General features: G+C 40.0%; 1 protein-coding gene across 1 annotated transcript in view; it reads left to right on the top strand.

The window, feature by feature from the left end:
- ERC2 (ELKS/RAB6-interacting/CAST family member 2) overlaps window positions 1-15,644 on the top strand; it is a 703,663-nt gene that overhangs the window by 407,245 nt on the left and 280,774 nt on the right. The window contains exons 11-12 of the mRNA XM_046646460.1: window positions 6,518-6,711; window positions 12,184-12,195. Of these exons, the coding sequence (XP_046502416.1) occupies window positions 6,518-6,711; window positions 12,184-12,195 (206 nt within the window). The remainder of the gene's footprint in view (window positions 1-6,517; window positions 6,712-12,183; window positions 12,196-15,644) is intronic.

The following is a 15,644-nucleotide window of genomic DNA, read 5'->3' on the forward strand; positions in this document are numbered from 1 at the left end:
AGGTTTTGTGGCAATGAACTCCCTTAATTTTTGTTTATCTGGGAAAGTTTTTATTTCTCCATCGTATTTGAAGGATATTTTCGCTGGGTAGAGAATTCTCGGCTGTAAGTTTTTGTCCTTCAGATTTTTAAATATATCATTCTACTCTCTTCTAGCCTGTAAAGTTTCTGCTGAGAAATCTGCTGATAGCCTGATGGGGGTTCCTTTGTAGGTTAGTTTCTTTTGCCTGGCTGTCCTTAGTATTTTCTCCTTGTCTTTGACTTTTCCTAGCTTCACTACTATATGCCGTGGGGTTGGTCTTCTTGCATTGATAAAGTTTGGAGATCTATTGGCTTCTGTCACCTGAAGATCCATCTCTCTCACCAGATTTGGGAAGTTCTCAGCCATTATTTCTTTGAATAGGCTTTCTGCCCCTTTCTCCTTCTCTTCTCCCTCTGGTATACCTATAATCCTTACGTTGCATCTCCTAATTGTGTCTGATAATTCTCGGAGAGTTTCTTCATTTCTTTTTAGTCTTACTTCTCTCTCCTCCTCTGCCTGCAGCATTTCTATATTCCCATCTTCCAAATTGCTAATTCTTTCCTCCATATTATCGGCACTACTGTTCAGTGCATCTAGATTTTCCTTAATCTCCTCTATTGTGTTCTTCATTTCCAGTATTTCTGTTTGGTTCTTCTTTATCGTATCAAACTCTTTTGTGACATAGCTCCTGAACTCGTTGAGTTGTCTATGTGAATTCTCTCTTAACTCATTGAGTATTTTAATGATGGCTGTTTTGAAGTCATCATCATTTAGGTTATATATTTCATTTTCTTTGGGATTGTTGTCTGTATTTGTTATTTTCCTTCTGTTCTGGAGATTTAATGTATTTTTTCATATTGCTTGATGTTGTAGATTTGTGCCTCCACATAGAGATAGAGATTAGTTGCTCCTTCCACTTGTTTCTGCTGGTGTGGTGGGGGAGCAGCTGTTTATACTGCACCAACCAGGAACCCTATCCGCAGTTGCTAACTGGGCCTGGGCCCCTCCTCATAGTCACAGTGGTCCTTTGGATTCCCTCTTATGCCGTGGGGGCCGTCACGGGGGGGCTTCAGGCTGCTGGTGCCTACTGTTGCAGCCCACCTAGACGTGCTCCCTCCTTGGGGTCTGCAACGGTGTTATGGGCTTTTCCAGCGGCCAGGGGTAGGATCACTTATATTTGCCGCTCCGTCACTGTCGGCACCCACAAAATCTCACTTGTCCACTATGGGTCACAGCAGAGCTATTGGCATCTTCTACAGTCTGTGGTTAGCTCACCTAACTATGCTACTTTTGTCCCGGGGTCTTCCAGCCTTGTGGCTGCCGGATGGGTGCTCTCTGCTAGTGCTGTGCAGAGGCTTTCACTGAGGCTGCTGTGAGCCTGTAGGGTTTCCCCCTAGGCTACGGAGCTGGGTCGCTGGAACTCCACCCAGCCCCAGTCCTGTTCCCCAGGAACTCGGGGAGCCCTTTGCCCTGACTGGGGGATAGCCGGAGATCCTGATTTCAGTGGTAGCTGGTCAGCTGCTGCCCTGCCTGATATTCTCCTCTCTGGGACCCTCCTGGTGTTGTGGATGCTGGGCGTGGCCCCTCCGCTAATGGCAGACAGAGAGTTTTGTCTGCTGCCTGGGCGGAACTCTGGAGCTTCCCCTCCGGGGGCGCGGAGCCAGCCTCTGGAGCTTCAACCAGCCCCAGTCCTCTCCAAGATCTCCGGTAATCCCTTGCCCGGCTGTGCAGGCAGTGGCAGCCAGGGGGCCACCACGCCCTCTGTGATTCTCTCTGGGACCCTCCGGGCGCCATGGACACCAGGCGGGATCTCCCCGCCAATGGGGGGGCGAGACTCTCCCTGTGGGCTCAGGTGTGTAACTCTAGAGTTTCCCTCTGCGTTTAGGAGTAATTGCGGGGGGTTTAGGTAGGGTTCTGGTCACCTGTTTCCACCGTCGCTCCTCTGGTGTGTGCTCGCTCCTGCCCTAGGTGTGTGTTGATCTTCTGGGGGCGTCCGTTGGAAGAAAGCCGCTTGCAGGTACTAGGCTGTTCGGTCGGGGTCGGAGAGTTTTTATCTATCTCCACCTCCTCCCGGAGGGAAGTCCGTCCGCCTTCCGATGTATAGTTGCGTGAGTCTCTCAGACGTCCTGAGATGCTATCTGGATATCCTTTGTTAAGCGATGAGTGTCCAAATAATTGTAGACTCGAAGGGGGAGAGACAAAGAGGACTACTCACGGCGCCATCTTGGATCTTCTCCCTTCTAGGCACCCCGACTTTAGCCACTTTTTATTCTTAACTTTGATTTAGATATAGTGTAAATCTGAAATTTTGCCTTATTTTCTAAAATAACTCTAAATTCTTTCATTAAAATAACCACTAGGTATTGTTATGTACGTTGTGTTCTAAGTCGTGACCAGGTTTCCCTTTTGTGCTTGGTTCAGGCTTTCAAAATCAGTTCACATCCAAATGCCAAGGCTTGCTCACATCACTGAGGCTCCAAACTTTGTTTTGATTCTTCCCCATTTGTGGGCAAATTTTCTTACATCTGGAAATGCAAGAAACATAACTGGAGGACCCTCAAAACTTACTGATCTACTATGTAATACAGACATTTCTGAAATGTTCTTTTCCCCGGTTTTCTGTGTTTCTATAAGATGCTTGGGAGTTGCTCTAAAAGTTACCAGAAATAGTTTGAGGCAGAATCAGACACCTGGTTAATCAGCAAAATTAAATCTCTACATTAAGAAAAGAATACTCATTAATATTCCTTTGGTTTTAATGACTTGTGGATGTCTTTGAAAGTGATGATGTGCTTGGATAGATTTATGATAAATAAGTTCTGAAACCATTAAAAGAAAATCCACACCAATCTGCATTTTCAAGAGCTAGATTCCCGACTAATGGACAAAGTCGATATGCCTTAGAAGAATGGAATGGGCAGTCGCATCCTGACCTTTTGGGGGAGCTAATTTCAAACCAACGGATCCATAAGAGGAAGTAATTACTGTGCATTTTCAGTCTAAACCTTGAATGGGTCAGAATGTCATGGTAGGAATTTGTTCAGATAATGATTTTTTTAAATATATATATATATTTTTTTGCAGTGGCTGAAGTACATTAGGCCCAAATCTGTTATCTACTTTTGATCCCCATCAGGAGCTGCCAGTCCAGATTCAAGAACCCATGTTGTAATTTGAACAGGCAAGAATATTGCCTAAATGTGAATAAAATGCTTCACTCACTCCATTTTTAGAGGCGCCTCTGGCCTTATAACTTTAACGGAAGCATTGACTTTGTAAGCTCAGTTTTCTTCTGCATTTCTTTAGTATAGTATCACCTCCATGTCTCTAGATCACAGTATTACACATTCATGCTATACTGATTAGTGATTTCAGCCCATCCTCTGAAAAGTTATGATTGAGGCCGAATAGAGCTGGTTACCTGCAAGATCTTTTATAAATTCCATAGAGGGTTTTCCTCCCCTACTCAGGTTGGATCTGGGATTCACTAGCCTTCAGTCATGTGAAGCTCTCGCTTCCATTTATCTGACTCTTTCTTACAGCTTTCTATTGACTTAATTTTTTTTAAATGATATCTATTTGCACCTTTATTTAATAACTCTTCCAAGAATTCTGACACCAATGTGGAAGTTGATTTGACATAAATTATTTGGCCAGAAATCAGTAGATACTGATATGGAGATGGTTAGATTTAACTCAAAGGTATTCTTGAGGTTGTCTATTCCTTTTAAAAGGCAGAATCATTAGCATCCACAAGTATTAGCTAACAGACACCAGGCCAGCTGTAAACTTGGCTATGGTCTTTATTTTAATAACCTGATTTAACTTTAGCATCACATGAGGTCAGCGGTGGTCTAGATTCAGGGATGTTTTTTTCCTAGGCTTTCTGTACCTCTAAACATCCCATGAATCCTTTAACCATCTCACTTGTTGGGTTGCAAAGGCTACCAACCCATCTAATTTCACCCCAGGTTGAAAACTGGCCTTGGGCGATCGTCTTCTCTTGAAGGAGCTAAAATAAGAAATGTGCTTACCCCCAGACTGCTTCTCTGTAAACCCAGGAGGGAGGCTTCTCGAGGATGTATGTAGTTTTTTGTTGATGAAAATTAAATAAACCTCCTAACTTAGCTGTATAACAAGCCACATTGATGGGATGCATAACATGAAATAATCATTAAAATAAAAACAAATGAATAATACCCTCCCCATGTTTGTCATTTTGTAGTTTTCGCTGTCCTTAGAGAGGTTAATTGGTCTGTCCATAGTCATAAAACACAGGGCTAGATTTAGAATCTAGGTCTCGCAACTAGTAATCCTGTACCCATTTATTAAAAATAATGATAATAATAATCGTAGGAATAAAAACAACCAAATAAAAGCACAGAGGCTAACTTCTAGCTCTTTGTTAATCTTTACATTAGACTCAAGAAAGGAATTTTAGCTGAAGTCAGAAACAGGCAATTAAAACATATTTATTCATTTGTTTTGAGTGTTTCTAGCTGCTCATTACTCAGTTCATTAATTCTTTTTTGAAGATCATTGACTTGGTAGTTTGAGAAAAACATCATGAATAAGTTTTTAGTTTCTGTGAGATAATGGTAATATAGTATAAAAGTGGAAGAGAATTAACGGAACATTTTATTTTCTCCTTAGCAATTTAAAAACTATATTTTAAATGCTTTTCTGTTACAAGAGTAACCAGTTGATTCTTATTATCACAAACAGAAGTAGGTATATGGAGAAGTTATTTTCTTCTAAAATAGAATATCTACTCTACATTTTTAAGGTGAAGATTAACAAATTTAAATATTTATTACTTCAATTTAAAATAAAATTATTAGGTAAGTAAACTCCTAAAGGCATATTAGCTCAAGATTGTCTCTCAGATTATTTTACTTACACTAAAAAAACTCACTAATCTATTATAATGAAACCCAGTGTACATACTAAATAAATTAAAAAGAACCATTTTCTGAGAAATGTTGGTAAAAGGGAATAAACCAGTACCTGATAGTATGTTAAATTGATATATTTTTCCAAGTTCTCTTGCACAGTTGAGTTTATTTCTTGAATAAGGAAATCTTAGATTAAAGAGTAATGTGAAGGCAAATTATTCCCCTTCTATCCTCATGCTTAAATAATATGTTACATGCAAAAGTATTCTTCTAAAATTAATTATTTGTCATAAATAAGAAATTTATTTTTATTTATACTAATTTTTGAATTTTTTTTCTACTAAATCATTGCAAAGACTGTCAATCTTCTAACAGTAGTCTTAGTATTAATTTTTCTAACCATGCATGATTCATTTGACCCCACAGTAGCTATAGCTTGCTTGCCTTGTTTTTTCCCTGAAATTAAAGAAAAAAAAGTGTATAGAAACACAGTGAACATCTGCTCTACATAGCAAGACAGCAGAACAGCTTAAGTCCTGATAAATTGTTAACATTTTATTATTTCACATGCGGATTTTGGAGATACATACATATATGACTTCTCTGAACTTTCTCTGTTGAATGTGCACTGTTGTTAAACTACTTGTTTTTTCCCTGCCTGCTCTTTGAAGAAGTCAATTAGGAATAATGGGAAACAAGGGGTAGGCAAAACATTGCAGTGCAGTGTTCTTTCCATCTGTCTGGGAATATTTCAGCCAAAAGTTTATTTGGGGAAGAAAAAAAAAGCCATAAAACACTCTCACACACACAAAACCACAAATACTTTGGCTGCAAATTATTCTGCAGTGTTGTTGTTGTGTTGTTGCCTGTGTCTGTTCCTGTGTGTAAAGCTGCCACCCACCCATGCATGTATTTGCAGATTCTCGTCTGTGTGCTTGTTCATGAATTAGCTCATCCTCCTCCTGGTTCAGGTTAAATTTAATCAAGAGAACAAGAATTTATGGGTATGATTGTTAGCTGGAAAGCCCTTCCTCACTTCCAAGTCTTTCTTTCAAACAACGCCTTCTGCTGAAATTTCACAGTGGGATGAAGTGTTCAATGATCAGTCAACCAGTCTCTTATATGTTACCTGGCTTTACATATGCCTTTGATAGTTCTTGGAAAAATAATTTAATATTGTTTTATCTCAGTTTCTCTGTGTTGGATAAGGAAGCTGCTGGTATGAATCACCTCCTTAACTGTGAGGAGTTGAATTGTCTTAGTTCTGCTTGCCAAAACGCCAGGGATAAAGACATCACAGTCTCTGCCCCCACACAGCCCTCATTTTTTGGTGGGAAAAAAAAGCAAAAAGTAGACAACATTCAATGGAACAAAATATCAATGATAAAAAAACTCCCCTGTGAAACTCTAATGTAACTTATTTTAAAGTACCTGAAACGTGTGATTTTTTTCTGTTTTGCCTTTTAACTGACAGTATACCCATAATTCTTGGTGGTTATTATTTTTTTCTTCCAAGTTAATTTCTGGGCCATTGGTGACTGCACTATCTATTGTTCTAAGCTGTTGTCTTAACTACCTTCTTTAAAAATATAATGTTGAAGGCTCATAATGTTGAAGATGACTCCAGGATGAACCCCGAGTTTGCAGACCGAATAAAACAGCTTGATAAAGAGGCATCTTACTACCGTGATGAGTGTGGCAAGGCCCAAGCAGAAGTCGACCGGTTGCTGGAGATCCTCAAGGAGGTGGAGAATGAAAAGAATGACAAGGACAAGAAGATTGCAGAACTTGAGAGGTAAATTTTGCAGTCATCCTGTGAATTGTCAAGAGTGAGTGAACGTTGATTGCTTAGTTGCCCATCTCAAGTCGCAGTGGATTTGGAAGGCACATTCATATTCCATGATGGAAATCCGTTATGTCTGAGGAATATGACCTGTTGGGGATAATGTTGTGTTTCTGTGGGATCCTCAGAAGGGAATTGGCTTATCTTTTGATGGCTTCTTCGATGTTTAAGAAAATAATAGTCAACTTTCTTGAGAGATGTCCATGATCTAGCATTTGTGCCAGCAAAGAGTATGAGAAATTTGACTACCTGAAACCTCCATTTTTCCCTTTCAAAGACAACCATTTGTGGTTTAGGTTTGTTTCAGGCAAAGAATGTGGAAGAATGTCTTTCGGCACACCACAGCAAATTCATCTTGAGATTTATCTTTTAAGAGGATCTAATAGCATTTGGTAAATAAATACGTTTGAATAGGGTTTAGAGCAGGCCTATCTGATCACAAGTTCTGTCTAAAAACAAAGACGGTTATATCAGGGTTCCAGAGTATTTAGATTTCAGATAAATCATATCCATATTGTATTTATGTATAGTATGAACTCTAAAAATAAGCTTTCTATCAATGCTTTTTCCTATATTTCATTTAGAGAAAGAATTTCTGAATAATCTTACATAACTCCGTTACCTCTGAGGATTTCTTATTGGTTCAGCAATAAGGCAGAATTTGTCTTTCCTAGATTCAGTCCATATGGAAAAGATCAGCAAATTTTGAATAAATCAGTGAATGTTTGCTGGTGCTGATCAAGACACTTTTGAGACCCTAAAGGACTTCAAGACATATGCAGAATAGCTCTCTATGGTCTTGTGGAAAGATCATGGGCTTTACCAACAGAAAGACTTGGGTTCAAATTTTGCCTCTGCTTCTTGCCAGCTGTGTGACCTTGAATTATGTTAGGAGTGAATCTCTAAGAACCTATTAAAATGTATTGCATTTTGCAATACCAAGTCCTGGTGTAAGTTGAGACAGTTATATCATTATGAACAGTTTAGTGCTAAAACAAATAAATTCTCAATATTAGGTGGCTCTGTATTAATTGGGTAGATTAGTTTTCAATAAAATTTCACCAGTTTCAGATAAAGTATTTAATATATTCAAACTCCAAATCAATTAATATTTTATTTAAAAATCTTAGCATTAGTTTGATGATAACCTGATTTTCATTCAGTGTGACTAATTTTAGCACTTAAATCAAGAATTTGTTTTTTCCTGAGATAAGTTTACAAATTAAAATCCTTAAGGGCTTCCTTTTAATTTTAAAACATGGAAGTCTTCTAGCAGTTTACTCATTCTTAAAAACACTGTTAGTTTTGGATGTATCCACCTGACTATTTTGGAACTATGTTTTAGGACCAAAATTTTTCTTAAAAACCTAGTGTGAGATCACAGGGAAGTTGTGATCATGTCTCTTTTATTGATGGGAAAACTGAGACCCTGAAAGACTGAACGACCTTCTAGAGATTGACCCTGTGATCAGAAAGAGACAAAACAGTAGTGTAGGTTTCCCCACTCCTAGTCCACTGCTCCCAGAAGCAGAGAGCCATAGAGAAGATGCCCTAGATAATATTAATGATAATAATAATAATAGGTTATGTGTATTTTATGCTCACAATCTACCAGGTCCTCTGCTAAGCACTTGACCTGCAATACTGGATACCATATAATCTTACCCACAACACAGAAGGTGTCATTATCCCCGTTTTATGGATGAGAAAACTATGACTTATACAGATTAACTAACTTCCTCAAGGTTTCAGAGTTTATAAGAATCAAAGTCGGGATTTGACAGATAAGCACTTGAGAACAGTCCCATGCAACAGTGGGCCAGAAGGAAGAAGCTAGTCAGTACCACTAAATAGTCACACAGCCAGGGGAAAGGCGTCACTGCTGGGCCACAGGAGATCTGTCTCATCTTTATTAGATTTCATGACGGAAAGTGATGTGCCCCACGTTTGAAGGCATTTTTCTGCACTAAACCAGCTCCCCAGAACTATAACTGAAAATCAGGGTCAGCTACTATAAATATTTGCATAAAAATAGCATAATTGTCTAGTTGGACAAACAGGTCTTAGCTGGACGCTATTGCCATTAAATCATCGAGAATATTCACGTTTTTATTTCCTCAATATGGAATGCATTAAAACAACAGTGATTTTACAGGCATTTATCTTTATGTACTTTCTGCACATTTTCTTTATCTCTGCCTTTGCTTCTCCTTAAAGCTGATGCCTCCCAGGCACTGTAATTCATAAAACGTGTGGTGGGACTTGACTCTGTCCCAGTTCTCTGCCTGCCCGTGTCTTGGGTCCAGCAGCAGAACACAGTCTGGGAAATGTCTGAGCCCCAGCCCCGGTCCAGGCCCCAAAGGAGGTAGGCGGGGGGGGTTGGGGGGGATCAAGAGGGGAAGTTTCTTGGGAAAAGGAGAGCTCAGCCTTGGCCTGCCTTTCTGAAGCATTATCTGCTGGGCCACATGCGTATTCCGACCAAAACGTCTTGCTCAAGTTGTCAGGCAGCCCTTTTTAAATTGGGCAGTATCTCCATTTGCTGGCTTCAACTACAAAATTCATACCTCATAATGTTGGGAACTAAAGATTTCTCAGCAATGTGACATATATCTCCATTTTGGAGTCACGGAGGAGTGTTTGCAATTAGGTTTGTGATTTTGAAAACCAAAAAATTGAACTTGAAATAAATTTGTGGTCTCTGGTCTGTAATGTGACCTACCAGAGTGAAAAGACCTTTTTTTTTTTTAAAAAAAAGCAGCTAGTGTTCTAAAATATTCCAGAACTTCAGTCATGTGCAACAAAAGGTACAAGGTTAGGAATAACTCAAACGACACTGACACTGGCCTCCTTCTCTTTCAGAGGGCAATTCATGTTTGCTTTCTATTCTGTTAATCTTCCCATTTTTTATTTTCTCCACTGTGTATACATTCCAAATAGCACATGCCTGGCACTTATATGGATGCATTTACCTCTTAAATTCCACGTGAATGATGTTTTTCATCAGCCATTAAAGATTTTGCTTTTCCAAGTGTGCATTGCTCCAGTGTGGTCCCCACGTGCACTTCTGCCTGTGGACTCTCACACTTGTTGCCGGTGCCTCAGCAGGGAGCGTCTGCCTTGGACTGCAGGCTGCTCTGGGGGAGTTTAACACAAGGTGGACGGGGGGCTTTGAGTAAGCCCCTGAGAGTTGGTCCAAATCAGGCTGAAGTCTTTATTCAGTCACCAATGCTAGATATCACCTATGCTACACAATCAAGTAGCTAATTAAACCTTAGAGGCAGTGAAATATGTGGTCTTTCTGTGGCGGTGCCCATCAAAGTCTCTGAGTTTTATTTAGAGTTTCAGAATTAATCTTTTGGTGCCTTCGGGGAAAGAGAGGTTAACAGGTCAAACAAGGCCTGCTGCCACTGGATTTCCAGCATCTCATCTGTGGGAAGGAATCAGTCAGGTGGCCTTTCCTATAATTATCTTAAATATGTTAGAGGGTTTGTCGCTGTTTGTCTAGAGGACAGGGGATGCCCAAATCAAGCCCTCAGTCACATCTCTCCCTACTGTGGAGAGGAAAGTGGGTCCGTCAGGGTTCTACTGCTAAAATATAACATAGAATAGGAAAGAAAATAGCCCTTAATTATCTGGGTCTGGGGCTAATGCCACCAGACATTTGGACATGGAGAAATCATATTAGATGCCTAAAAGTGCCTTATCTGAGGATGAGAAACAGACTATTATTTTTTCTTCTGAATTTATTCATTAACATGATGACATAATTTCTTTGATGCCTTTCAGAACTCTTTTCACAAAATGTAAACTCAAGCTTTATTTTTTTAAAAAATTATGATAATATGTTCTAAAAGTCCCATGGTACATGGAAGAAACTTGATACCAACTCTCTTTGTTTGGGTATAAACTCTTCTTGCTAAGTAATTTCCACTTACGTTTGTTAATGTTTTTGAAGGAGTTTCTTTGAAACAAGTGGCAGATGGTTTAACACCATCCCTAACAACTTTTGGGGGAAGGTCATGGGTATCATGGAAGCTTTTGAGAATTTGATGAAAACTATGAACCCCTGGAAAAGGCAACTAAATCTTAAATATTTGCTTGCTATTTCAGTTTAGAATTCCCTAAAGCTTGGCCACGGACCTCAATTTGATATACCTCTGATCCAGAAGGATTTCAAACAGCAGCTGAGGCCAGCGTCACCAGAGTCCCCACAGTGACTATGGCCTGACCTAGCTTCTTTTTGATCAGTTGCGCGTTCATGATCACGAAACACTCTGCAGGGGGACTTATTGGATCAATGCTTTCACCATGTGTTTAGTCTTGAATTTTCTCTTTGATTTTATCATTATAGTCAACGCTGTTTTCATCTGAAATGTTCTTGTTTAAGCTGTTTCCTGAGGATTTATTTTGTTTTTCCTTGTTGTATGAAATGCTTAAAACTACTTCTTAATACTGTGGAATAGTGGGGTCCCACTGAGCAGATAGCTGGCAAAGTGTTTGTTTATCCACTTTGTTTTTTGCAAAGGGCATTATATAGCTTAACAAAATGAATGTCCACTGTGCTCCTGTGGTAGCCTGAAGAGGATCATGATGTTTTTTCCTTTTGATTTTTGCTTGGCAGTAGACACTTTATTGTTTTGACTGATTAGAAGGGCATGTTAAATATTTTTGTACAAATAAAGTATCAAGCATCTGGATATTTTCAGTGATGAAGTATGATCCTCATTTACACAACTGAAAAAAAATCACTCTCAGCTTTGGAAGTCACTCTGTCCTTTCTTGGGAGGCTGATACGCAGGCGGCACTTCACCCGAAGTCCTCCTTCTGGTGTCTTTGATCATTGTTAGGTGCAGTGCTCTGTGAGCATCCAGAATGGAAATCTTTGACTAGAAAACCAATTGCTCAGCACCTTTTGGTTTTCTGGGATGAAGGAAAAATATCTCATAGGATATAACCATACAACTTACTGGTTCAAATAAAATCTTTCTGATAGCAGTGCTTACCACCAGCTCTAACACCTTAATTTCCACTTCAGTTTATTAAATAATAAAATTTTATATGCTCACAGATAGGAACTTTCTCTATAAATAGTCCTCTAGCAAAGGGCAAATTTCTCCATTGGGTTTCCAGAGCACGCCTCTACTTCACATCAGTGCTTGTCGTGATGATGCGCGGGAGAGCAGATACTGGTTTCTTATGTAGTATATTTAATATAAAAGCTTATGGTGTGTGCCAGGCCTTTTTGGGGTAATATCAGAGAAAAGTTGCTTTATTGTCCTTCATTTGGTTATAAAACCTGCTAATATAACATCTGTTGGCTGTATGTTTAAAACTAATGCGTTTCCTTCCTTTTATTCTCTTTTGCTATCCCTTTTCCTTTCTGCTTATCCTCCAAATTGCTGCTTTCACCCTTGCTCCAATCAGCTTGACTTTCAGGTCAGTACTTTCAGTTTTTCTTCTAACTGCCTTTCCCTCCTAAGCTCAGTTTATTGCTTGCACTGGTTTAACAAACACGTTTCTCAAATGGTTTTCCTCTGGCTACCACGTTTTCTTTTTTTCCGTTTCATCCCATGCTAATGGAAGGTTTATTTTATGAGAAGCCTGTATAGGTGGGAAAAGATAAAGAAGAAGATGGAAAATAAATCACTGTTGGGTTATTTGATACATTCTATTCCTGGATTATCGAATCGGTAAGAGAAATCATCATGAAAACTCTTTAGTGCATTTCTCCTGAGCAGCTCAGAAAATCGACTGCATGATGACAAAACATGGAGCTGTGGAAAAAACAGAATGCGGGATGCTAAGTTTAACTTAGGAGAACAAAAGATCTGCCCATGACACAGCAACTTGAAAGCTCAATTTAATAGTGCAAACCATTCAGACTTTTCGCTTAATAAATCACTGTGTTTGGAAAGATTTATAATACTTTTTTAAGTCACTTTTGAAAATTATCAGTGTGTGAGTAACATATTGTACACACATGTTGTTTCCTGTCATTGTTTTGGTTTTTAACTTTTTCACTTCATTTTTATTGGCCATAAGACATACTTTAATTATCTAGGACATAGCATATGGAACCAAATGTGAACCTGAATTCGATGTTGCCTGTGTGTACCCTGATAGTAAAAAGCGAAATGGACATTTTGTTTCAAAACGTATCCTGGGTTTGATTCCTCTAAGGTGGGAGAGCCAAGTCAATAACTGGTTCTCCTTAAGTCAAGCAAGACTTCTCTTTCCAATGATGCATAGTAATAGCTAGTGATTTCTTTGCCATTCAATCAGTGAGATTACTGAAGGATGCTCATTTATGATCCGGGCTATCTAGACTTAAAAAAAGACTCAAATTAAGTTGGTAGCCAATATAGTTGCTCTTTTGAGAGGGACGCGATATTATTTTCTTCTCTTTATGCGGGATCTGCTTCTGTTTATTCTGTCCACTGCTTATCACCCAAGCCACCAGACCAATGCATTTATGCCGGCAGTAAATAATTTCAAAACAAGGCCTCCTGTCCACACACCAGTTTTGTCCCACCGCCTACTTCCAACCCCTGGGGCTCATAGTCCTTGAAAATGAAACCGCTTCTCTGCTATTCCCACATACCACACTGGGTGTCCCACAGGAACTGCCTTGAACTTCATCACGCTGAAGGAAGCTCATTCTCAATAGCTCCCCAAACAGAGATCTGAACAGAGATTAAAAGTGTGGCCCAACAGTACTGTTCTCACTAAAACCCAATGACTGTTAATCGCTTCCTGGGGCTCCTGTGTGCAGAGACAGGCATCATCATGAAGGTTGGGGAGGCGAGGCTTGGCCACATGGCATCCAAACCTTTCCTCCACGTTTTGGATCCACTCATTTAATGAAGATTTAAGCTTTTCTTCTTGCCTGTGTTCTTTGTTTTCCTTCCGCTTTTGCCTTCCCTTTGCCACCCCTAATCTGCACCTGCTGGATATTGAAGCCCCAGAGACCAGGGACCCCTTTTGCTCTCACACCTCAGGCTGCCTGTCTTGGTCTTCAGATGTTGTCCACGGGCGTTCTGCTGTGTCTTTTATGTGCCAGGAACTGTATTGTGCAATATTTACTTTTTGTCCTATTTCAAGGTAAATGAACATGAACTCTGACTCTCAGAAGACAGAATGCCAGGTTAGGGCTGGGAGAGGCTGTGGGTAACAAGGGGTTTGCTGGACAAGGGGCCAGGTGTGCTGATTGAGTTTGGTAGAATGTGCAGGCCAAGTCTAGTCGGGTGAACTGTAGTGGCCGAATCAGGATACAGATCATTTCAATAGCGTTTAATCTATTGCCCCAAATGAACACAATTGAGAAAATGTGCAACTCTTGTAAATAATCTCTAGTTATATTTTTAGTGTAGGAGGAATTGGACAGCTCTGCTCTCCTGAAAACATATAAGTCTGTAGAGTCCTGGAAGCTTTCTTGAGCTTTGACAAGTTTCCAGAGTTAACTACGCTTTTTTCCCAGCCACTTCCAGGTTTACCAGTTAAAATAAAGTGAAATATAACAATTGAATTGAATAGAGGATCTCTGGCCCATGTGCTTTCTTTGTATGGCTCACCATTGAGATACATGTATTTATGCATGCATATGTACCTGTATATGTGTATATATACACATCATGTATTTAAAAAAAAAGTACCGTCTGGTCTTTCTTACTGTAGGAGTTTGTAGCCTGCTCTGCACCTCTCCACCTCCCAATCTGGAATTTGAAAGCTTCACTAACTCTTGGGTCTTTTCTATGTACTGTGGGCTGCCTGAGAAGTTCTTCCCTCAACTACTTTTTTAAATGGCCTCATTTCCATTTCAAACTCTGTGTGGACTTGCATCCTTAAATTCAGGTGGACAGATACTAAGTATTGGGTTTGGTGAAATGCAAATGTCCTATTCTAAACCTGTTTAGGTTCTCACTCCAGAAAACTCCACTTCTGTCAGTAATCTACTTACACATGAACCAGTAGGAAGCTGGAGAGGTCTAACAGGAGCCCTGCATTGCACTCAGGAGGAGGCTCTATGTGAAATTTGCTCATTTCCAGGAACTGTTTGCGAGATGAGTGTGTGACTTATGACAGATGAGGTTATCTAGATGAATGTACTCAGCAATTGACCCAAACCAGAAAACTATCCTTTGGGATTCAGTTCAAAGTCCTGCCAGAGAATCAACCAAGAAAAACCTGAAGGCTCAGGCTTCTCCCAGCATGCAGTTTGCTTTGGATCCTAGGTCAGCTGCTTCCTTGTTTGTGCCTCAGCATCCCCTCTTGGAGAGGAAGGAGCTGTCTTTGGCGTGGGTCTTCTGGGATCGTGTCTGCACATGTCCCATGGAGGAGCTGTTGGTGACGGACTGTGTGCATCTCCCCAGCAAGCAGGCTGGAGCTGATGGCTGGCGCCTGGCAGCAGATGTGGGTTCATTGTTACTGAGTCACTTCAAACAATTCTACCAAAATAAACTCTTTCTGATGTTTCCCAAAAGCCGAATACTGCACTCTCAATCCCTCATTCTTCTAGCAAAAGATGGAGTCCCTCCTCCTGGACCTCAAAGCCCTATTGCCCAAAGAAATGATGAAAAATACCTTGCCCAGAGCACCTCCTTGCTGTCCTGCAATTTTCTCTTTACTAGGGTCAGTTCTTGGCCCCAATCCTTCCACAAATACATAGTGAGCACCTACTGTGTGCTAGGCTAGGCCCTGCATGCTGACTTGGCATTGCCAAAAAGTAGCTGATGAAAAACTGACCAAACTGTTTAAGAAATGCTGTATATTGCATTCTTCATTTTCATATTCATGATGTGTGTTGATATTAATAATAAGAGAAATAACAGAAGTAGCAGCAGAAGTAATAACGCTGATCATTAACTAAGTGCCAGTGCTGAATTAAT

The sequence above is a fragment of the Equus quagga genome, chromosome 1 (genome assembly GCF_021613505.1).
Source record: "Equus quagga isolate Etosha38 chromosome 1, UCLA_HA_Equagga_1.0, whole genome shotgun sequence".
NCBI lineage: Eukaryota > Metazoa > Chordata > Mammalia > Perissodactyla > Equidae > Equus > Equus quagga.